Genomic DNA, 25234 nt, shown 5'->3' with positions numbered 1-25234 from the left:
CAGATTTTCATGTTACACCGGTCCCTTGCTCCCTTTACCTCCACCTGGGTGCATGAGTATACACTGTGTATGGAAATGCAGAAAAACGTTTTTTTTTCTCAAAATGGAAAGTTTCGCAAAGGTAGCGCAGTCTATCAAGTATGTAATAATGATAGATTTAAACTGATATCTGCATATCAGGTGACCAAGATGACCGATTACTCATAAATAATAATTTCTCCAGGTCTTGAATCTTTCACAGGCAGATTTCATTGACCATACTGAGAGTCATAGCACACATGATATTGCTTGTGTAAAACATTTTATAGCAAAGCTATTTGAGGTAACATGGACTTATTTATCCCATGTGGAAGTAAAATTATCAAGCGACCGGGCCTCAGAGGCCCGGTTTCCAGGAAATGGGACTAACTTTTGGAAAAGTTAATTTCTACTTATGTTGTAAATTATTTCAAAACTAATTATTTATCCATTGATGGGGTATAAGTTGCTTGAGGATTACATAAAAGGAACAGGCTCAAAACCTCATGTGAACGAAGAGAGAGCAAAAGATACATGGGTCCGGGCCTGCGAGGCCCCTGAAAGGTGATTGAGGGTTAAACAAACACAAAGGTACATTGTGTCAAAAGGCCTGGCTGGTTTTGAAAACCATTTGACAAATAAAAGGAAAGGAAGCATGAAACAGCCTACAACTAAGAACAGAGATGGGCTTCAAATGGCCGATCTGTGGAAGAGAATGACAAATACATGAATATAGTGAAAAGGACTTAATTGTTAGCCTAAAATAATATAATTATACAAGAGTAAGGGAGTGGGGAGAACATTTGGACTGAAGCCTTAGACTGGGTTCCCATACCTAGATTGATCTAACAGTATTGATCCATCTCTGGGGCATTTTGTTGCTACATCACCTCAGAGATAGATCGATCCACAGTTAGTACTAAAGGGTCTGGGAATTTAATGGTCCCTTACAGGCAGATTATAGTAGTTGGAAGTGTCAAAATAATATGAAGCAATGGTCATTACAAATTATACTCATCTTCAGCTGTATGCTGCTTCAGTGACAAACATGAAAAGCACTCCGAGAGCGCAGACGTACCTCCACCAAGGCAGCAAAGTCTCCACCCAATGCCGTTTCACCCCTAAATTTTTTATTATTATTGATAATTGATCCGGATCACCACCAAAAACCAATCACTTCTAAGTTAACCCATTTCTGTCCAACTCTGAAAATTCCATCGAAATTCATCCATAACTTTTTGAGTTATGCTGATGACAAACAGACAGAAAGACAGACAAACAGGGGTGAACATAACCTCCTTGGCGGAGGTAAAAAAAATTGAATGAAGTTATAGCTAGTACTGATCAAAATTCAGTAAAATCTATTTCTTGTGCTTTACCAGTTAATGTTAATTGATAGAAAAAGACATTCTTTTAAGTACAGGATTTTTTTTTTTTTTTTTTTTGGGGGGGGGGGTCAGGAGAAGAGGACAATTCTGTACATACTATGGATACAAAACTCCAGACAAGGTAAGGATTGAGAGAGAGAGATTTCAGAACATAAAACATATATTCTTCATAAGCTTTCAGCAATTTTCACACAGTTAAACTAGTTTAAATTTATTTTAAAACAAGCTGTGCATAAAGTTTTTACCTGAATGGTCACATTACCCATTTTCATGAAATCTGCCTTCGTTTATTTCCAGTATTGTTTTAGTTACTGTATACTAAATTGCAAATTTAACTTTTTAGGCATCATGTGAAGGTTTTATAACATGAGATATTACTAGTACTGTAGATGAATCAGCTGTTTTGATTATAAAATAATAGCCAATTTTAGACAAACTAAATTTGTTTATCTGCTGTTACAATTTCTTTTTAGTGATATGCTCCAAATACTGATCAACAAGATAGGTCCTGCAATCACCATGGGATTTACCTGTCAAAATGGACTTTCACAGGGAAATAAACAATTTTCACGAATACTCACGAATCATTCATTTCACTTGCATTCAGTTTTAATTCTACTACGCTTCGATTGACACATCAACACCATGTACTCTCCCAAAATAAATTAAGGTGTTAACTTATATTTACGTTGTCTGTAAGGAGATGTCTGTCATAAGAAGCTGTGGATGGCAAAAATACATGTGTCTGTCGGATTTTCAAATCCATGGAGTGTACACTATAGCTAATAAGTCCCCGGTCACTTTAATAGCACACGCTGTCTACATCAGACGCGCTAATGCGCACGTCCCCGACAGTGTTAATGATAGGGGGATTACGATGGACAGCGCATGTTGCTCACAGCAGTAGGCACTGCCGCCGAAGTTAAACCGGTAATTAAGTCTTTAACTTGACTAAACATGTTTTGCTTTGTAACTTGCGTCCTTCAGTCTTGCTGTTGCGGAAGCGCCGGCGGGACATATCTCCACCTTGCCGATATTTATCCCGACTCTCGACTTTAAAAGTATTATTGGTTTTGATTTTATCAAAGTCTTATTATATCAGAAAACCTGCATATTTTCATACGTTAAGAGAATTATAGAAACTGTAGAAAAAGCTACTCGTACATCAGGGATAAAAAACAACACCTTGCAGCACTATTACCTATTATTCATCACCAGAAGTTACTGTTTCACTTTTTTCTCCCAAATTACAAAGTCTGACGACAACTGAAAGCCTTTAGCCATACCTCAGGGCAGTGGGAGATAGTCTGGATTTGATTAAATGTAATAAAAGTATATTTTGAAGAATTTTCCTAGCCTTCGGCAATTTCCGCAAAGCTTCGGCATGCGCGGCAATACAGAGCTGTCGATATCTGTTTACGTGAACAACAGAATTGGTGGAACAACGGTTAACGTCGTTGAGTCGTCTGCAACCTACCCGACGGGAGTTCGTGTCCCTGTCCATACTTTTGAAGATTTTGAAATTGACATTATTATAAATATCTATTAATATATAAAACAGTCGTGGCTTATTGTTTTTGCAACGGAAAGCACAGTAGGAAGGTTTGTTGTTATTGTTAAAGTTATTATTACTGGGGACATAAATTAGTATGCTAATCTCTTATCATGGTATAATGATTGATACGATGGGTATCAAATAGTTTTCCTTTGATATAAACAACAAAAGAGCGGCCTTCCAAATATCTTTGCTGAATGTTTATAACGTAGGTACTATTATGCGCAAAAATATTGATACATGACGCAAACGACATTTACTAATTTTGGTAATATCAATTTTAATTAAAATTAAATTTAATTGAAATTAAAATTAAAATTTGTCTAAACGTGCATATTACCATTCACCTTGTTTAAAGGGTTCGCAACACTTTACATTCTAATACATTTTGCCAATTTTCATGTTTGCTAGTTTATTTTGATTTGAGAGAAAGCGAGAGAAGACCCTCTACTAGGGCCGCAAATTAATTATGAGTATTTTTCTTCAGTGCAAGAGACTGTGTAATGAAAAATCAATCTGTAACTCTGGTATAGGGTGGCCTTGTGTGTGTAATAATATACAAGTAGGGGCAGGGGTACAGTTTTATAGTACAAATAGTCATTTTATACATCTTATTGAACTCATCGTCGGGTCATTGTTTACAATAGCGCTTTGTCGCTGTGCGTACCTTTTTGCATTTGAGTTAGACTCAGTCAGTAACAGCTGGTGATTTTGTCTTTTTTGCGTTTCATTGACAATATTTTGGCCACCTAAGTAGGGAAATGTGGCTCTTTGTTTTGAAATGACATTTCCATTGTTCCTTTGAACATGCAAAAGTCAACACACTTACGTCAACATACTCACTTTGTAATACCAACCCAGGGGAAGAAACAAAAGCCTCATAAGGTGTCGTCATTCACACTGTAAAAGGTGTTAATTTCATGCTTCTATTGTTTGCCCATGAATCATTATGACAAATTTGTAGGGTTGCCAGATCACTGGCGCTTCATTCAATTCTCTATATCTGCCCTGCAGCCTGGGATGAGTGATACTTGACTGACCTTTGTTTACATCTGGAGATTTTCTTTATAATTCGATCAGTGTGCATAAATTATGATATTTTCCATCAGGAAAAATACGTGATAATGTTACGATTCTTATTTTACGGATACATAATTACAAAAATTAATTCCTGATTTAATACCCCCTATTTCAGCGCCTATTCCTGGCTGCGTTAATTATGGGGGGTTGGAAAGTAATCCGTTAGAACGCAGGAGTTATGATTGCTACTCTTACCAACGGTGCATCACCGATCAACTAATCTCAGCCACCTGAAGCAGAATCACCAACAAAAGACAAATTGGACTACATCTGCCTTCTTGTTGAGACATCTTATGTAAAAAAGGCGAAAACATACGTGCTTCGTGGTTTATTAATTAGCAGCTTCACCTCCGTGACACCCTTTTTATTTATTTAAACCATTGTTAGATAAACCATGGGTTTCACTCCAGATTTCACGATCGAGCAGCTGATCATGAGGAGAGTGTAGCATGCTATAGTAAACTACCCCAAATATATATACAACACCTCCAGGGTTTCACGATCGAGCAAGTGATCATGAGGAGAGAGTGTAGCAGAGAACTTCATTAATGGTCGTCATAATTGGTGGTTGCCTTGGGAAAATGAGTTACATGATTACATAATACAGATACATAATAACATAAGATTAATACTAAGATTTTCCCTGATACAAAAACCCCTATTTGAGCGCTTATTCCTGACTGCGTTAATTACGGGTGATTAGAAAGTAATCTATGAGGACGCAGGAGCGATGATCGCTACTCTTACCAACGGTAAATCACCGATTTACTTGACTCCGCTACTTCGAGCAAAATCACACACCACCAAAAGACAAATTAGACCACGTTCGCCCTCTTATTAAAACAAAGAATGTAAAAATGTGATGTCGGTCAAAGAAGAGGCCTAGACTACGTGCTTCATGGTTTAGGCCTATTAGATAGGCCTATTCATTGGATTTTTTTTATTTCATTATTATAGCTTCACCTCGCGAGACCCTTTTTTTATATATTTAAAACACAGCACCCCACTGGTTTCGCTATCATGAAGAAAGGGAGTGTAGCAAAGAACCTCATTAATGGTCGTAATAATAGGTGGTTGCATTGTAGGCCTAACCTTGTTCATTTTAGTCGACAGACTAAGCTAGAAGAAAAAAAAGATCATTATCGCCTCTCTTTACTTAGGAACAATAAGGATGGCTAGTGGCAGCATTTATAAGTTCTTTTATTTAGAAACTTTCCGATCCTTTGTCTGGGACTGCGTCCGAGAAACGGCGATAACGACAGAGACGTCCTCGAACATTTTGGACTCAGTGCAAATAAAAAAAAATTCGGTTAAGAAGTAGCCTTTAAATGTCCTGGCAAATAATTTTGCGATGGCTCAGAGAGTTCTAGAATGAATGACAAGCAACGACATTAGGGTTAATAATAGACTAAAAACTATCAGAGTGTAGGCCTGTCTTACTTCATTTCTAAGGTCATCTTGTGATACGAATCATGCTACACTACAAAAGAGGGGGTAGCAGTGGATGATTTAATACAGGGATACCATCGATAGTATATCAATAGAAAATCGCAATCCTCAAATGTTTTTTAATTCATTAAATATAAACGGTCTTTTCTCGTACAATGGGTCTGGTATAGTTGTATTGGCCTATCAGTTGGAAACACGTGGTTCGTCTACAATTGCAAATGGCGGAGGTGCCGTGGTAGTTATTGTCGTAAAATTAGCTGGATACGGTGCACGTGAGAAAATTATTCATTAAATTTAGTTTTCGAGCGTCAGCTTAATCTGGTAAAATGCGAGACGAAAAAAATGATAGATAGAGCCTTATGACCCACTGTAGAATGATGCCGAATAATACATCAACGACGTAGTTTATCGGCAGATAAACGTGTTTCCATTCTCGGCTGACTGAGGAAAGGTTTGAGAGAGCATTTAAAGAAGAGGCGGTCGAACCAATAGTGAGTAGGAAGTGTGCTGCAATCAAGACGAACAATACCGATCATAAGTGGACAGCTAATAACCCCTAATTAACCCCGGGTAACGCGCTGCTGTGTTGACTCCTTGCTGGGAAGGGGTAGCGGCCTCCTACTGCTGTGCGTAATCAAACATTGTCTTCTAACATGCGGCTACACGACGGTTGCATTGTATTAATAAAGTAATACCTATTCATAAGGAAGGGGGCGGATGGTAATCTTACGAGAATTAAATCAGTTATCGATCATACGCGTACCAATAGTCGTGTTTTTTTTTAGCTATACGGTACTTCGAACTCAAAAATTGAGGTACATTTAAACAAACTGCAATGAAATTCTTGTAATGTTGGAATTTATAGCAGTCTCTTATAAAAATACCTACGAGAAAAACAAATCTTAACCAAGGTTATTGCTGCAAGTTTGATGAAGTAAACGACTTAAGATAACGTATATTTGTCTTGTTTGCACATGGAAATTCCCTCGCTGAAAACGAGGCAGGGATTCCCTGACCTACATTTGAACTCGACAAACTTAGCATGCAGAAACGTTGTTATCCCTATTTTACCATACGCTCACGGATAAAAATACGTGAGAATGTGGTATACGTTTGATATACGATCAGCATAAGATCGTCGTGGCGGCGTAAACATGGCTAGAAATACGTGTTTTCTTTAACATGCGGTCAAGGTCAACCAGTCAAATAAGTTCAATTCAAGGACGGCACGTCTTCCTGGCTGGTCGAGTATTCTTATAACTTTTGGCACGTTTTGCACATACTACAAGTTCAAATCGACTTGTTCGTGGTCCATTCGTCTTTGTTCAGGATGGCGGGTGTAAGCTGCGCCCTTCGAGCTGCGGGCCGACATTTGTTTAAATATGGAATCAAAGGCGAACTTCAAAAAGTTGTTTCCAGTACGTGGGGTCCAAAACATCTTGGCAAGTGTTTTTCTCTTAACTGCTGCATTTATTTTCGTTTTGAACTTTCTGGTTTTTGCATTAATCTTAATTCTGCCTATTCTGCTATTTAGATGTGATTCTATGTTGAGTGCATAGTTATTTTATTTATATAAATGTCCAGATGATCGGTGCCCATGGCACATACATACTGGGTATATGTACTGTACTGTACACAGTGTAGCACGAAAATTCAGCACACTGGTACATGCATTTACATATAAGGGGTTATTCATTATGTGTTTGATATTCACTTGCACGTACAGTGCATATAAAAAAAAGTAAATAGGAGTGCTAACACATTTACTATTTCCATGCTACCAGTACTAGTATGCTCTGTAGTACTAGTATGCTCATAGGCTAGATGTACTGAATACAGTGTACCAGTAATTGTAACCTGTCCTAACTGTATTTAATATACATAACTTAGCTTTCTTCAAAGTATATGTTTCTGTACAAGAAAGTCCAGTGTAATTCCAGTAGCTGACTTGTGGCTGTCTAAACTGTATTTTGGACCCATGTTTCGTATCCTACTGGTAGACTATAATAAGAGAAATTAGTAGGATGTATTGTTGAGGCGGATTACTATCCAGACTTCTGATTTATGTACTGATACATGTATTTGCAGCCAGAAATGTTTGGAGTTCCCCCAAAAAGTGGGGCCTCATTATGTTAAGCCAATGCATTGGGACAAGGTAGTGGTGGTGAATGTAAAAAGGAGAGGGGGGGGGGGGGGGGGTCAGTACATTTTTATCCATCTTTAGGTCTTCGCACAGTTTTTTCAAATTTATTTTCATTGCTATTTGATTGTATTTATTTATTTATTTATTTATTTATTTATTTATTTTATTTTCTCTCCTTAGAGTTGTTTACAGGCATTGTCAATACATGTACTGTAGACTAAAAGCGCACATGTACTGTATAATGACTGAGTGAAATGAATCAGACTCGATCATGGTGGGAGTAATATATATGTGCTTTTTGATTGCTTTAAATGTGTTTTCTGCATTATTTAAGGAGCATGTTGGTACTCCACATTTGTCCCTGAAAAGTTCTACAAGATGCACACCCTGGAATCATGGAGCCATGATGTGCATCCTTTTGGTAGACTGATCATCAATGTGCCTTTTAATGTAAAGGTATGAACTACAGGGTGCAATGAGCTGATTGATCCCTGTACCAGTACAGGTAGATTCTGTTCAAACATGCACCCAAGCTTTCTGGTCACAATTAAATTTTAGCAAGCTTCAGACAAACACTCAGTGTTTAAATTGGTTATTTATTTATTTATTTATTTATTTTAGGGAGGGGGGGGTAGTGTGAACTTTTTAAAAAAATAAATCCTCTTAATTAATTGTTGATGCATTGTATTTACAAATGGTATTGATTTTTTGTCATTTACTTCAGTGGGGGTTGAGGTGTGATCTGTTTAGAGAAGAGTATCACTTGTATAAATTGTTATCAACAAATACTAAGCATCATCTAGTTGGGAACATTTATGTTTTAAACTACTGAAATCTACCCACTTGACTCTGTACATTTATTTGCAAATCCATAAAGCACGAAAAAAAACGTAAATGAATTAATTTGTCCTAGTAAGTTAAGATTATATTTATTTACTCTCCTGATGAAGACATTTTTTATTTATCAAAAACGAACTATTCCATAGAACTTTTACCATTTTTCCGCTAGGTTGTTCCTGTCAATGCAGAAGAGTTTCCATTTCAAGATAAGGCATTCCTGGCCCTGTACGCAGACACAGAGAAGGGACATGCCATGATTGATGTCATCCAATGGAATCAGTTCTTCAAATGTCACGTGGAAGTTCGAGATCATGAAAAGGAACTTCTTTTCAATGGCATGATAACGGAGGACGGTCACAAGGCATTTCAACACAAGAATATCCCACTAGAGTGTCTCATACAGGTTCCTGTAAAATTTGGTTAGTTAAAATATTTTCTTTATGTGATGTAGATATGAAAATTAAATGTTTTCATTTACCTGTACTTACATATACCATCAGGGAGCAATGTTTGACTGAACTCCCATCCCTAGATAGATCTAACAGGATCAGTCCATCTCTGTGGGGTCTCTCGCTAAATTGCTTTCAGCCCAAGCCGCTTAGATGTCTGGGACGTCTGCTAAATGAAAGTTAATTACCCCTATCAGCCACAACAGGTGTGACAGACATCTAAGCCACCCAAGTTAATTGCAATTAAGCAAAAATCCCCTGGGAGATAGTTCGATCAAAAGTTTGTATGATAGGGTCTGGGAATGGTCTCTTTGAGTTACTGGCACCACATGTACCCCAAGGCTTCTAAGATAGCCTTCCAGCAATGTTTGAGTGAATATGTATGTACCATGTGAGGTTCAGGGGTAATTGTAAACTTTTATGTACTCAAACATGTATATACCAGCTAGTATAATTAATATTGCTGCTGTGCTAAAACACATGCTGGGTTAACATAAGTCACTGTGAATACTCTTAAACTCCAGATGCATTTTTATTTGAGGTGGTTTTATGTAAATTACTATTTATCTCACCAGACTTTTTGGTTTTAATGTCTTAGCATAAAAAGCCAATCAAATCCCATGGTTTGTTCCAGTGTACTATTTTAACTTGCGCTAATTAAGCACTTAAGCTCATGATGGTTATAGAAATTTGATTTCTAATCAGGCAGTCATACCAACTGACTTAAGATGTACTGCTTTCAAATTAGAGTTGAATTATGAAAAGTGTAATAATTTGTTGCCATTTTTAGGTGTAAGTCTCCACGTTCAGGAGGAAGGAAATGCAGATGTAGAAGACATGGAATGTCACCAGGTCCACATAAACACACAGAATGGAGACACCTTACTCAAAAATTTAAAAGTAAGAATAAGGCTTCGTTCACATGCAATGTCTATTTTCTAAATTCTATTTTCTATTCGCGCTATCTTATGATCACGGTCTGTGCCCTGAATATCCCGCCGCGTAATTACTGGCAGCGCGAGCCAGTTACTTATAGTAACATATAGTAACATATAGTGAATGAAGCCTAAAGCTGCATGCGTGCATTGTGACATCTTATATTTAAGTGTAAAATTCAAAATTCTTTTAAAAATTTGAAAGTTGTTTAGGATTGTCTTCCATTGTCTTTATTTCATGGACTAAATGTTAAAATGACGGTAAATATAAACAAATTTACTTTTCTTCACCATATTATTATTTTAAGTTCATGTTCAAAAAAGCTATGACTGTGTCTGACACAGTAAACTATGTGTGAACTTTTGAATAAATTTTTTTAAATTTCTTCCAGTGTGGAACAGTTCATGCACATAGCTGGACAGGGAACATCAAATGTGTGTCTTCACTTCAGGGCAACATCGAGCTCAAGACAGGGAATGGAGGGGTAAGAGCACTTTTTTCCATGTTCATGTGTGTTTTGATATGCCTTACATCTTGAGAAACATTAAATTTGTACACTAATGCAGAGTGCTGGCACAAGTTTTGGCTACTTCATTTGATAAGCATGTTATTATTCTATTGCTGTATAATTAAAGGGTTTGCTTCATGCCGTCAGAATGGCCTGAACGGAACATATTCTTCAGAAAACATGCCCAACTAACGATATCTTTATCCAAATACACAAATTAAAAGCTCATTTTGTAAATTTTTGGCTTTAAAAAACGTCCTATTTGCTCGGCCTGGGAGTTAATGAGCTACGTGGTCACGTGGTCCAATGACGACAATCGAGCCACTGGAGAACAGAGCGTGCTTAGCTGTCAAACTGAGCTGCATTGTCTACCTGTAAGATGACTTCTCTGGCTTCTGATAAAAGTTTATACTCATTCAAATCTCTTACCCAAGGGGTCTAAATCCTCGTGAAGCTGTGTAAAACCATTTCCAGTCTAGTCATTTCTTTAACAAGCATTTCATTATGGTTATCCCAAGTTGTATAAAACACTGCATTTGAATGAGTTAAGGGAAATGTTGATTATTGCATATGAGGTCCATGTTATTTGTGAAATTCAATTTATTTTATTAAATCGCTGACACTCCGTCTTGCATACTTTTATTAAACTGAGGTAAACAATGCCCGTTACCTTTACAAGTCCTATCTTAATCATCCATCTACCTGGAACTTCCTTTACCTCTTAATTAGAGGGTTAAATGGCATTCAATTTGTCTTGCTTGTATCGAACGCACTCTCTATCAAAGCTTTACTCCAGTTATCTCAGGTAAAAATCTACCTGTGCGTTAGTTACAAAGCGCAGCTCCCGTAGACCTGGGGGTACTAGATAAAATCTGAACACCAGGTTTATCGAGGAGCTAGAGAAAGAAAGGAAGAATTTTTTCCTGCACAACTTCAAAGGAATTTTAACACGGACTTGATCCAGCTTAGACCTCCAAACTAACAGGGTGACATGGGCAATTTTCACAAACAAATCATAAAACTATATTTCAGTTAACCGCCTTTAAAATAAATATACCGTTCTGGGTAAATTAAAATAGTTATTAAATCGCAAGAATATTTTGGACTTAAATGATGATTTTATTATTAATGGAAATTAAGCTACTATATGAGGTACATTTGCTGTGATTACGCTGTCCTTCATGTTTTGCGTAAGTCTACATTTTGCTGTATGTGCTTGTAATCTTTTTAAATATGTGCGTACAATTTTTGCAGGTCTGGTTACCCCCCTGTTATGTGATGAGAGTATTAATTTGGCAATTAGTTCCTTAGCTTATTTGAATAGAATTGCAGTGTAAAATTTTCAACAAGATGTTGGCGAAATAGCCCATTACTCTTTGTAGGTATTTCCCCCGTCAAAGTTTGTCTAAAATTATCTTTCAATCTTTACTCTTTCAAAGACAGTATAAAGTTACCTGACATATTTTCGTGTAAACTTAATGACAAGCCAAGTGTCTCCAGTTCATTCCGTACTCAATTTTACCCAAGCAAATTTTTTTCTTGAGTAGATCTTTATAGCACGGTGTTATAAGCTTACAAATTTGCAAAAAAAAAAAAAAAATTGCGTACTGACGCAGAATTTGCGTTTCAAGTTATAAAATAATCAATCTTTTAAATTATTTAATATTTCAGATGAAATAATCTTCAGAAACAAATCCTCAAAGCTTAAACGAATTAGGATAACGAACCATTTTATTATAGCAGTTCCCATTTTTTCTTTAATATAACGCTCTTTTTCCTGTTTTTCCTCAACACGTTTTCTTCCACGGAAGCTTCAAGATACCCTGAGAGCAATTTCTTTTATTAATGTTAGCGACCGTGTTTGAACTTAATTGTTTAAGTATTGATATTTAACGTCATTTACAAATACCAATAAAATAACACCATGAAATAAATGAGATATATTGAAAAATATGAAAGCCCACCAAGACGAGTTTCATACCTGTTATTACCTGGCTTGGGAATTGCAGCGGTGCATAATTAACAGTTGACAGTTAAACTGATGACAGTTAATCTGAAAGACTACCAGCTCTTGATATGATCTAAACCACCTGAGGTGACCATGATCTAGAGCATCGCAACTATTGTCACCGAAGTTAGTAAGTCACGGAAGACCGTCACAGACAAAGAAAGATTGTCAACGAGAGCTGCAATTTTGGTGAATCCCACGGCAACACACCGAGGCATAACGAAAATTCCTCAACTCCGTTCAACACAACTTTCCTTAACTTCTCCGTCTGTATGCACCTGCAGCTCAGTTGAGTCTCATAGACCTTTATCGTGATTGTCGTCACAGTACCACGTGACCCAGATCTGTTGCTTCATTTTTGCATATTGAGGTGAGGTTTACTTAAACGCTTTTTTTTCTACTAATAGATTGTTTTTATAATTTTTAAATGGCGGGGATCGATTAAAACATACCTCTAGTGTATAGATTGAGTGCTGTATCTTCAAAATTCGAGAAATGGATTTTTACATGAACATTGTCCTTTAAGATCTTGCATATCAATTTTTCATGGTATTTTCAATATTTAACTTTCTCTTGTAAGTCACCTTTATTTTAGCAAAGCATTGCAAATTTTTTAAAAAAACTAGGAGCCATTTAACTATTTCTCCTCTTTGTTACTGAAAAATTTCCTTTTTTTCTAAAAATTATCTTAGGCCATCAAAGCAGACAAACTTCAGGGTCAACATGTTCAGTGTAAAACGCAGGATGGCACCATCCAGGTCAAATCAGTCTATGCAGACGATGCCAACTTCTGGTCGCAAAGTGGCGCCATCTATCTTGGCAGTGTACATGGAAGCACTGTAGTAGACGTACACAATAAGGGAGATGTTAAAATTGGTAAGTATTTTTCTAGTGCCCTGTGTGTGTTACGGCATACAAACAACATGCCTTGCACCTTGATTTGTTTACATTTTCACTAATAACCTGATAAAAAAAAGTATGCAGTCATTCCCATGTTAACAAAGCTTAATCACAAGTTTTCATTTTGTTTTAATTTTTGTAAAAATAAAAATGAATGAACATCGATAAAAGTTTTAAAGTTTTAGTATTACCAGACATATCAATATACACACAGTCAGTGCAACCTATCCCTGTTCCAGATTCTCTGGATGGCAGCTTGAATGCCCTTATGAAAGAAGGTAATCTTGCTGCCCACATCACCAGACATGAAGAGGTAACAGTAAGGACAGGCAAAGGTAACTGTTATGTTATTTAGTGGGAAAGTCATTTATTTAAAGTTCCAGTCAGTAATCATATACTTGTAACAAAGAAATTTCTGTTTTGTGATCAAAAAAGGTACAAATATGTAGGTACATGTAGTGAATACACAGGTTGTTGCCTAGTTGTTTACCACTGTTTGGACATGTCCTGAGTGTTTCACAATACCTTGTTGTCCCGCCTTTGTGGTCAGTGTGCAAATCAAGAATAGGACTATTTAGCCACATGGGAACTCATAAACACCAGTAGAAAATTCTTCCTTGATTTGAGGCACTACCAGTATTTGGACACGAGAGAGGAGGCAACTATGGCTTTTGGGAATAACATACCCTAGCTACAGATCTAGAGCTGAGAAAACAAAAAATGGCTGGACTTAGGGAAGATATATAACTCTGGGCTCTAATCCTGCAATATTCCGCAACCCCATTCCGTCACCCATTCACAAGATTGTGATATTGAACATACCCGGTACAACCAAAATTATACTATTCCAGCCAAATTTATAAGAAGGGAGATTATATATATCTTATACCATTTTCTGTATTACAGGTGACATCTCTTTAGACCTTCCTGTCAGTGCTAACACCAGTCTAGAGTTGTTGGGGAGTCAGGTGGAGGTGGATAAGGCACTCTCTGTGGAGAACGTGGAGGAAAAAAAGGAAGGAAATCTGACAAAATTTACAGGTAGGCATAGAAGTCACTGTTGTGATATTATTCAAAATTATTTTTAAAATTGTTCTTCATTTGCCCCACTGATCTTTTTTTGTTCCCAGTATTTCTTAGCATTTGTCAAAACCTCACTACTTGAGTTGGTGATACTATAATAATAAGGAATGAAATAGCATAATTGGTAAATAATGTTTTGTAGTTACTTATTTTAACAGAAGCACAATATATGACGCCCCACATTTTTTATGGGGTGAACACTTTATACATATGTAAAACTATAAAACAGACATTAACTTATTTGAAATTGGGAATACAATACATCTGTTACTCAAATGAAGACATTTTCATTTTGTAGGCAAGATGAACTCCAGTGGAAAAGGCAGTGTCAAGTCAGAAGCACGCGATGGGAAAATTGTTGTCACTGCTAAAGATTGGTTTGAATCCCTCAATCTGAGTAAAAAGTGAACACATATAAAATTATCCACTCGCTCAATGTAGGATCACATTGAAAGTAGTGTGGAATTTATTCTGATGGGAACTCTTTTGAGATTAGAACTATTATTGCCAGAAATAATGTTTTCAGTTGAAAGGGATGAATTCAGAGAGGGTTTAGGAATTACTTGTAGTTTGAATCTTCCCTGAATAAGGTTTTAAGTATAAAATATTGTTTGTTTATTTATTTTTCTACTTTCTTATAAAAACAAATCCCAATTTATTAAAACCAAATTATGGAGATTTTGCAGCAATGGACATGGGGTGTCAAACAGAGCCGTTTATCTAGAAGCCCCAGAATCGGCCCCTGCTAGATTTTTCTGTCTGATTGAATCTTTTTGCTGCTGGAACATCTTGATATTTGTACCAAAATCACATCTAAAAAGGCAGAAGTCACAGCATGCAGATGTATATAGACCATTCTATCAGAACCTGGCAGGTTTTTTTATGAGTGTACTCTGGGTATTTAAATATCTTGAATAACATGAGCCAAAACATGTAGACCATTTTATCAGGTCCTGGTGGGTAACAAGTGTGCACTTAATATCTAATTGTTTTGTTTTTCAACTCTGTATCCCAGAAAAAAAATGTGTTTGATAGACAACAGTTATCTCAGGTTTTATCTGTCTAATTACTTCAGATACACTCCAAAACAGAGTATCGGGATAGGATGTATAGATGTATGAGACAATACTAGTATGTATGCTGGCAGAAAATATCTGAAAGATGACCTGGTTGGTGTGCCTGAAATGAGAAATGCACTGCAATACAATGAAACACGGTACAATACGCTAGAAAAAAAGGAGTCCAGTCACAAGTTAACACAGGAAACATTCTTTCCCAACTAAATAGGGCGATATAAAAAAATTAATTGGTAGGTAATTGATATTTTTGATAAAACCTAACATATTGGCATGACTTGATTATCATTGGGCCGAATGCCATGTTAGCAAGTGGCTATTTTTGGCAATATGGCAGATGACCTGATGATAAATAATGCCAAATGGCGCATATTTTTGTGTGCAGTATTGTAGTGTATTGCGCATTTTTGGCACACCCCCTAATCATTGATATTTTGAGATAATTTTTAAATGGTAAAGCTGTCCAAGAATTTTGTTGGTTTTATTGGCAAGAAAATATATATTGGACTTGGTAAATGTTTATGATTAATTATTTCTATTATTTATTCTTGTGTGAGTGTGACTGTTTCAATTGAAATCGATCCTAGATCCAGAAATTATACCTTTTTTAATTGGCATATCATGATATTTTGAGTGAGAATTGGAGATGGGTTTGCCTACTGTGCTATAATTGTGTGGTAACAGGTGGACCATAATATTATACATTATTTTGTCATTAATATGCAAGCAAGCTGGTTCTAAATAGGGATATTTATATATATATATAAATAAGCAAACGACTTCTTTTGTGTGAAGTCTGGTTTTTAATTTAACATTATTTACTTAAAAAATTATATATTAATATTATAATATGACTTGTAGCTCAAACTACCTGCTGCTTATGAATAACCAGAAATTATACCTTTTCCCACTTATGATTAACATGAAGTTTGGAGTATAAATTTGAAATGAGTTTGCCTACTGTGACATATCTGTGTGGACCAAAATATAAAATATAATTTTGTCATTAGTGTCAACCTTATGTTCCATAGTATGTAGGTGTTTACTTAAACTGGGGAATACTGCAAGTGCTTCTAAGTTACAGCTGATCATGCAAGCTACATGTAGATCTACATAGAGGATATATACCGGTATTTTGCATGAAGTCTGGTGTCGACATTACGTACTTCAAAAATATTTATTGTTGTTAAAGTATGACTTGTGGTTCAAAATACCTTCTTCTTATGAATTACCAGGTGGCTTGATACTGTGGCTTATTAAGGCTCATATAAATCAGATATATTACAATTTTAAACCAATGGGAAAGGGAGAAGGCAGATAAGTTACCTATGAAAATGTATATACTCCAGTACATATTGAAAAATAAATATGTAATAAAGATGGTCCATTACTTAGTCAGAGATTGAAAAGTGCTTAGCCACAGATTGAAATAAACCTTCATGGATTACCCTTCTAGTGCCTTAAATACAGAAGGTAAACACAGGGAAATGCTACTGCATGGTACTAATGTACTTGTTCACTTTAAGATAAATATATGAGAACAAAGTTTCAATACTGACATCCTAATGAACATTGATGTTAATCTGGAACTAGACATAATATGATTTTTTTTCTTTGAAAAGTATGCTACAGAATCAAAGTTCTATAGATGACTGTCAATTATGAGCATCAATTTTGATTTTCATGCCTCTTTAAATGATTTCTTTCTGTGTTATACTTTTGGCAATTCCTTTTATTTTTTTCAATTACATTAAAAACTTTTTCCCTTTGGCAGCTGAGTACTTGTTAAAATGTGTTATTACTACACAAGTTATGGGTTAAACTAGTTAGATCCTGGGTGGAGGACACGGGCTGTGTTCCTCTCTCTTTTTTGACAAATATGGCAGATTAGATTTCATCCTTTCAAAAAAAGGTTGGAAAATGGTAAAAATGTACACATACATGTACATGCACAATGCATACAGAACAATTGCACATTGAGGCCAACCAGTTCTTTTCATTTCATGCACTTCAAAAAAAAAAAATGCACTGATTTAAAGTTGATTTGGTATAGTGGGGTATGGGGATGCCCCATGAGATTTTACACATTTTTCCCCTACCTCCCACCCCCATCATCCACTTCTGCCTATTCCTATTTGTCTTAATTTATTATATGGTCTTGGGTGAAATAGGGCATTTTTGTTTAGAAATGCATATATATACATGTTGCATTGACTTTAAAATAATAAAAATTTATAAATATTGTGAGTCATTCTGCGTTTGCTGTATGTTTCTACTATAATGAGGTTACGTCTAACTGAAATGTCCGAAAAAAGTGTAATGAGAAAGAAAAAGGTTAGCATTGACCCCGACGTGATTTGAACACGCAACCTTCTGATCTGGAGTCAGACGCGCTACCGTTGCGCCACGGAGTCGTACTTGACATCTAGTACGAGAAATAAAGACTATAAAGTAGATTAATTCCTTTCCTTTTTGCAAATATTTATAATAATGATTGGAATCATTATGCAAATTTTGTATTTATAATTAAATCTAAATCACTGTTTCTCATCATAGAAGTCATAAGTTGTCCACTAACGCAATTTTAATATCAGTAACTTCAACTTCCGGTTGTCCTTGACCTCTGAATGTTGGTAAACTCACTTCTGCTTCATACGCTGTGATAAACAGGTTCCCGACGATAACGTAACTATGTCACATTGTTCCCCTTAAATTGAGACAGGCAGGTAGGCTGAGGTCAAGATGGGGAACACACTGGGTAAAAGTGCGGCTATCGACTTCGGAATTCAATGGTCTTGCTGGATTGTCGCCTCCCTGTTGAAGACGGAAAAGTTTTATGATCTTGCAGGTATCTGTCATCCACAACTGGACCTCACAAAACAATTTGTGTATCAGTGTACTAATTTTCAGCCCCTGGACACTTGAAGACGAATTACTAGTACACTTCATACACACTGTACTAGATAGTAGCTGTACAAGGCATGTACTTGTTCATGTCCATGTAAAAAGGTGTAGAAAAATACTCACAACTTGTCTCTGTATTTACATGTATTCCTTTAATACTACCCAAAACTGTCAAAACATTTGATTAATGAATTTTTCATTTATTCATATCTGTATAATTTATATAGTCATCTACTGTATCGGGATATGTATGTGTACACATCAATTTAAAGATGCACTTGAAGTTAAACTAATGCCACAAAACTCAACAAAATGCCACTATGCAGTTTAACATAGTGTAACTTAGACCCCATTCCCATACCTATTCTGATCTAGCAGGATTGACCCATCTCCAAGGGGGATTTTCGCCAAATTGCATTCAGCTTAAGCGGCTTAGATGTCTCTCATGCCTACTGAAGCTGCCAAACGATAGTTCATTACCTCCTAACAGCTTCAGCTAACGTGCCAGACATCAGAGCCTCTTAAGCTGAGAGCATTTTAGCAAGAAACCATTTGGAGATGGGTTGATCCCTTTGATTGATCTAGGGAACGGGGTCTTAGAGAATTACCATGAAAATGATATTTGAACAGTATTTTCTGGTTTAAGTGCAAGACCAGGAATCCACGCTCACTTTAAATGTTACTTATACAAAAGAAACACATGCTTGTCTGTGAATTAATTATGCATACTTGCCTCTGAACAGTTTGCTGAAATGCTGTAAGAATTTCTTTATATATATCCTTTTTTTTCAGCTTAAGTAAAATTCTTTGTTTTTTCTGTGCCAAATAGTTACTATCCATTTATTTGTACTATTTATTTTTAGTTTGAATCATTGACATATTTCATTCAGCTTAATTATCATTTACAAGAGACATAGGGGCCATTCAGATTGAGAAGAGCCGAGTGCTAGTAAGGCTGCTACCTAAATATGGCGGACCTACATGAAAGGAACACCGCTAATCCTGTAATGGTCTCTCCGCCTCTCACACGCCTCCCCACGTGTCATCCCTGCAGGGGCAGAATAATTATACCTAGGCCTAATTCAACTGGTCAAGATTCGACGTGTGGGAAGGTGTGTGAGAGGTGGAGAGACCATTACAGGATTACCCATTACCCATTTTCTGTGCAAGGTTTTTGTTGCAATCCCCTTTTTCCTGTCTTCTCAGGTTCTGGCACTGCTGTATTACTTACTGCTCTTTCATTGCATTGGAATCAAGAAAAGATTTTGCGTCAGAAAATTCAGAGTGGAATGGTGATAGCATGGGGTCTCAGGTACTGGTAATTGTGCTTTTTTGGTACAGATTTAATGTTTGTTGTGTGCTTCTAAGGTATTAATATTACATACCTGTACTACATGTATTTAGTATTATTGCCACGTGGTTATTGGGCCCATACAGAACTACTTGATCCATGGAGTAATAGATCTGCGGGTTTATGGCCAACTCACTTGAAAGCTTGCCACATACTTCCCTTTAAGATGCTGAATAATTTCTCTGCAGGGATTATGTGGTAAGCTTTCAAGTGGGTCAGCCATGTTTGACCGGCAGATCTGTTATTCTGCGGATCAACTTTTGTTGCGAATGCGGCAATTGTTTACTCTCTACCAGAAGTCAACTGTGTGATGACATCAATTCTGTGCAAAAATTCCTACTGGACTCTTCTGTACCGAAGCATGCACAGCATTAGAAATATCTGGTGAAAAAAATTAATCTCCTGCTTTTGTAAAGAATGTTGTTATTCTTAATATTCTGTAGTGAAAGAGGTAGTTGTATATGTCTTTTGGCACCTTAATACTGGTATGTAGAAGGGGAGAGACTTTTTGAAGGTATTTCACTCTCTTATTTTAGCCTGAGTGTGCTTAATTTGCATGAAAATTAGTTGTCTTACCCCTACATCTTTAATTTACTTTTCATTGGCTAATAATTGTCTTCTTATCTCAGTATTTAGTGGTTGTTTACTGTGAATTTTGTTTCATTTCAGATTAGGCCTTTTCTTATTTACCAGAGTTCTTAAAGCTGGTAAGGATCGCAGATTTAACAATGTAAGAGACCATCCTCTTCGGTTCTTTGTTTATTGGACCATACAAGGTATTATTACAAGTGATCAATTTTTTTTTAGAAATAGTCTATACATTTTAGTCTATACATGCAATTAAAACAAACTGCTGTTTTAGTCTATACATGCAATTGATACATGTAATTCAAACCAAACATATAAGTCAACATCAGTACATTTCAAAGCAAACTTAAGGGCAGATTTAAAAAAAATCCATCTTCTTTTGTCATAAATGATCGATAACAAAGGGGCAAAATAATTAGATATTCTTTCAATTTGTTAATACAATTTTATTTTTAAATTTTGGCAAAGATATAAAGGTAAAGTTTGGTGCCAAGTGCATTTGTATACTGAATACTGTATACTGGCCTTACTCAGTTATTTCAAGAGGGGTATTTTTCTTCTGAAAAAAATTGGACTTTTTTGATGCCTAAATTGACCCAACTTGAGAAAGAGTAAAGACCCTAGAACAAATTTTGAATCAGACCTAATCTTTCCATCCAAAAAGATTTAGTGAACACCCCTTGATTATAGGTCTCTGCATATGTAGAATTTTAACATCTTAGACCCCATTCCCACAGATTTTAGATCGATCTATCCCCGTGGGGATTCTCACTAGATTTCTGTCAGCTTAGCCAGCTTAAATGTCTGTCCCGCCTACTAAAAACTGTAAGGGGGTAATTAACTTCCATGCACGGTCGGCTGACAGCAATTTAGTGTGAACCCCCAGGGAGTTAGGTCAGTCTAGTTGGATTGATCTAAATCTCTGGGAATGCGCTCTTGGAAGAATTATTTACTTAACTAGATGGATAGTCTTCCTCAGTAAAAATATTTGTGATATTCATACTTCAAATTGTGGGTTAAATATAATGACTAAACAATAAAAGGAAAATATTTTCTAGAATAAAATCATCTAATTTGGTATTCTTTCAAGGTATATGGCTCATGGCCATCCTACTACCTACACTGATTCTAAACAGCAAGACAGGGGACCAGCCCTTAACCATCAAAGAGTACACTGGCTGGTCACTTTGGGTCATTGGTTTCCTCTTAGAGGCTTTGGCTGACCACCAAAAGACCAGATTCCATAACAACCCAGAAAATCAGGTACTACTGCTACAATTTCATGGTATGAGCATAGCAGATCTTATTATTATTTTATTGTTCAGTAGACATATAAGGTTGATTCTTTTAATTTTTTTTAGAAATGAAATCTAACACCATTTTAGTGATAAATTATAAAAAACGTAGGTAGATGATTATTCAAATGTTATGCAAATGTACCTAGTATTTTAATGAAGCTTCAGGAATAACAGCATAGTGCAAAGAATCATCCAGACTTAGGGACCATTCAGAATGAGAAGAGGTGAGTGCTAGTAAGGCCACGACCTGCAGAGGCCCAGTAATTAAATCTCAGCTCAATTCAACCAGTCGAGGAACAATGCTTGGAGAGGCGTGTGAGAGGCAGAGAGACCATAACAGAATTAGCGGTCTTCCTTTAATATAGGGCTGCCATATTTAGGTTGCAGCCTTACTAGCACTCAGCTCTTCTTGATCTGAATGGTCCCTTATATGCTCTGGCATCTGGCCCCGGTTTCACAAAAAAACGTAAGTCATGTTCCCTGGCTAAGAACTCAATTACCAAGATCACATGGACACATCTTACCCTATCAGGAACAGTATAACAGCACTCTCATGGAAATCCTAGTCAACTAAGCCAGGTAACTTAAGATTTTTTATTTTGTTTGTTTGTTTGAAACTGGTTATGGGTTCCATTTAATCTTTTTTCTCTGTGCACAGGGCAAGTTTATCACCTCAGGGCTGTGGTCCATCGTCCGCCACCCCAACTACTTGGGTGAGATACTTCTGTGGTCAGGGCTATATGTGTCAGCATCAAGTTATCTCAGTGGCTGGGAACGGGCCAGTGTCATCTCTCCCGTGCTGACCGCTCTCCTACTGACCAAGGTCAGCGGGATTCCTCTGCTGGAAAAATCTGGTATGCGTCGTTGGGGAGAGGATCCGCAGTATCTTAAATACTTGAAGGAAACACCAAAATTAATTCCTTTTCTGTGGTAATTAAAAGATTGCAGGGGCTACCTAAAATAATGCAAAACACTAAAAAAATGCCATGATTTATTCCTTGACTGGAGGCTGTGTTTGTCAAGGTTTAAGTAAAAATCGAAGTTGACATCCAATGATTGAAGAGTTATCTATTCAACACATTTTCCCCACATTTTCTTTTTTCTAAATGAATAATGAAGAACTAAATGTATGCTGGTTTTGTTTGATATACCTTGGTATGTATGATATTTGATTGTTGTTATATCTTTGCAAAATAAATGAAGTATTGAAAAGTTGGTTGCTACATTTGAATATTTGATGCTGATTTAAATATCCGTAAACTTTCAACACGTAATAAGCCTGCATTTATATCTTGAGGACAGGTTTCACATACATTGCTTAAGCAACATACATGTATCGTAGTTGCCATCCTTCCATACTAACTGTTTTCAGTGCCTGTTAATGAAATAGTCTTTATTGATGATTAGGTTTAAGTAACTACTGAAATATGTGTCTGTTGTTGTCACAACTTCAGTCCTTAATTTAGGTTCTGTTCAGAATAGAATTAATTGCGCTAGCAGGATCGTTCTATCTCAGTGGGTGTTCAGCCTTTACGTACTTGGGTAAAGTCGGGGAAAACTCTGTGGTCCATGATGTTGTTCATGCTGCTTTGCGAGGGGGCATGCCAGGCAATTCAGCTGTTGACGTTGACCTCGCCTTGGTGAGAATCCCCGCTTAGATAGATCGATCCTGCCAGTGCGACAACTTCTATTCTGAGCACAGCCTCAACCAGTGAAAATGAATGTGAACATGTTTGTGATAATAAATATTTTCGATTACATGTACATGTTTTATTGGTCCTTATAAAAATGTCCTGTCATAGTTCTGTTGAAACATGTGTCCAACAGAAAAAAAAACAAAAAAGTGCAAGCACATGAGCTTTCTCATATATAGATTCTGTTGTGAAACGTTTTTCTTCATATAATAATAATAATAATAATAATAATAATTTACTTTTTTAAAACGCGCGACACATACGTCTCAGTGCTGTTAACATATGACATCTACAGATAATTCATATTTTGCAAAAAAAAAAAAAAAGAAAGAAAATGAAACCGTTGTAGCTAATATATTATTTCTTTGATATTTCTGCAATCACCCCCACCCCCTTCGTCACCTAGGTTACTAGTACCTCATATCAAATCGTTGAGGAAAGTCCGCTGTAAACTATTTTCACACCCTAACTTAATTTCTGTTCTTTGTTGCAACAAACAAAATTCACAATTTCCACCTCCATTTCCTTAAAAGTAGAAACTTTCAAAATTAAAAAGGCAAACAAGCAGTGGAGACGTATATAGGGTATTGCCTTCTTAAGAATTCTAAATATCTTGAGGATATTTGCATTCAGAGAAACGCCCCAGAGTGGACTGTGTTCCCCAATACCATTTTACCAGTTCTTGAACTGTGTATGTTTTATTCCCAGTCAATGGGTTGTTTAGCATTTCACAAATCTTGCAGTAATCTACCCTCGATGTTGGACGTTCAATCTCAAAATGCCTCTTCCATTGCAAGAACTGCATGTATATGTTAGCATGTTTATCCAGATAATAGAGATACTCAGCCAAGGCTTTAGGGGTGGGAAAGTCACCCGTATTGATATGCATTTCTGGTAAAATACCAAGCAAGGAGTAATTAGCTCCTCCCCTTGTTATAGGAACAATGTCCCAGTCCCGTAGAGTTCTAAAAAGTTTCTCTGTCACGTAGTCCCTGGAAATACTGTTTTCAAAGGCCAGATAGAATTTGTAGTTATCCCCAATATAACGAAAACAGTCTGATGGACAAGGGTCTCCGCATTCCCCGAATATATCAACTGGAATGGTTTGTTTAGTTCTTTTACATATTGGTCCCGCTTGCTGTTAGCTTTACAATTACTGACCAGCCATGCAACTAACTTGGTTTTCTTTAGGACCTCAGTTTGGAGATTTCCAAATGAAATTGGCAATGAACGTTTCACTACTTTTCCATACGGCGAAAACATATCGGAATCTAACCGGTAAGTCATGGTCCAATTAAACATACTAGCAAATTTTTGAGCGTCTCTGCTCTTAGGCGAGGCCGCAACGCATGGCGATTCCCACGTAAAAAACAACCACCTCTGACTCAGAGGTCGTTGTCGAGTTGGAAGCGCATCCCAAAAGGTTTTTGCGATGCCCGAGAACTGAAGCAGTTTAAAAAGTGGGGGTGCATTAAAAACGATGACGTCACTTACATTGGCAAGTCTCCAGTCCTTAGACAATATGCAGTTTTTAAAGCCGCAATTTTTCATATTCGTAAGTTCACCACGAAGAAAGCTGTCGCTTCTGTAGCGATGGTCAAACCATACAAGGATTATTTTTGTTTCATTTGTTGCCCTGAAATCTTCTTCAGGTAAAGTCCTACTATTCTCGCGTTTCCATTTTAAGTATTCCAGTACTAATCTAACATTTTCAGAACGTATAACTAGCACTGAAGGCATGGCGGACTTGCCTGTGTTTTTGAGTTTGAGAGTTTTTTTAACTTTCCTGGGTTTCACAGTGAGCACATCCGTTTGATTGTTGGTATTGTTCTTGACAGCAGTCCTTAATTTGACGACATAACGAACATGTTTGTCGTCTTTTTGGCGGTGAAGCAGATTGAAGGCAAGTATAAATATCGTTAATGGAAGGCAAAAGAAGCCAATTGAACGTACTCTTTGTCGCATT

General features: G+C 36.6%; 2 protein-coding genes and 1 non-coding gene across 4 annotated transcripts; 2 read left to right on the top strand and 1 right to left on the bottom strand.

Moving 5' to 3' along the window:
* Window positions 1-6545: 6545 nt before the first annotated feature.
* LOC106154347 (uncharacterized) lies at window positions 6546-16936 on the top strand. Of its 2 annotated transcripts, none has more exons than XM_087015299.1 (9): window positions 6546-6908; window positions 7968-8089; window positions 8643-8892; window positions 9713-9822; window positions 10250-10342; window positions 13067-13250; window positions 13514-13609; window positions 14181-14315; window positions 14656-16936. In XM_087015299.1, the coding sequence occupies exons 1-9, from the start codon at window positions 6821-6823 to the stop codon at window positions 14763-14765; spliced, it is 1188 nt and encodes a 395-aa protein (XP_086871425.1). In that variant the 5' UTR covers window positions 6546-6820; the 3' UTR covers window positions 14766-16936. The 2 variants fall into 2 exon arrangements, with proteins under 2 accessions (XP_086871425.1, XP_086871424.1); XM_087015298.1 differs by having other exon boundaries at window positions 6548-6932.
* An 839-nt stretch (window positions 16937-17775) lies between these two features.
* Window positions 17776-17847, bottom strand: Trnaw-cca (transfer RNA tryptophan (anticodon CCA)). The gene has a single exon. It is a non-coding gene; the product is annotated as a tRNA-Trp (tRNA).
* Window positions 17848-18063: 216 nt separating this feature from the next.
* LOC106154349 (uncharacterized) lies at window positions 18064-23334 on the top strand. Its single transcript, XM_087015300.1, has 5 exons — window positions 18064-18281; window positions 19544-19649; window positions 20358-20464; window positions 21367-21539; window positions 22233-23334. The coding sequence occupies exons 1-5, from the start codon at window positions 18176-18178 to the stop codon at window positions 22506-22508; spliced, it is 768 nt and encodes a 255-aa protein (XP_086871426.1). The 5' UTR covers window positions 18064-18175; the 3' UTR covers window positions 22509-23334.
* The last annotated feature ends 1900 nt before the right edge of the window (window positions 23335-25234 follow it).

The sequence above is a fragment of the Lingula anatina genome, chromosome 6, assembly GCF_051362555.1.
Source record: "Lingula anatina isolate TDL-2025a chromosome 6, LinAna3.0, whole genome shotgun sequence".
NCBI lineage: Eukaryota > Metazoa > Brachiopoda > Lingulata > Lingulida > Lingulidae > Lingula > Lingula anatina.
Note: the sequence above shows the minus strand (reverse complement) of the source record. Positions and strands in the feature narration are given on the sequence as shown.

Coding starts and splice junctions, on each gene's coding strand:
- LOC106154347 (XM_087015298.1), top strand. CDS start 6,821: ATGGCGGGTGTAAGCTGCGCCCTTCGAGCTGCGGGCCGACATTTGTTT. Junction 6,933..7,967: donor GTGGGGTCCAAAACATCTTG/GCAAGTGTTTTT, acceptor GCATTATTTAAG/GAGCATGTTGGTACTCCACA. Junction 14,316..14,655: donor AAATCTGACAAAATTTACAG/GTAGGCATAGAA, acceptor TTCATTTTGTAG/GCAAGATGAACTCCAGTGGA.
- LOC106154349 (XM_087015300.1), top strand. CDS start 18,176: ATGGGGAACACACTGGGTAAAAGTGCGGCTATCGACTTCGGAATTCAA. Junction 18,282..19,543: donor AAAGTTTTATGATCTTGCAG/GTATCTGTCATC, acceptor CTGTCTTCTCAG/GTTCTGGCACTGCTGTATTA. Junction 21,540..22,232: donor ATAACAACCCAGAAAATCAG/GTACTACTGCTA, acceptor CTCTGTGCACAG/GGCAAGTTTATCACCTCAGG.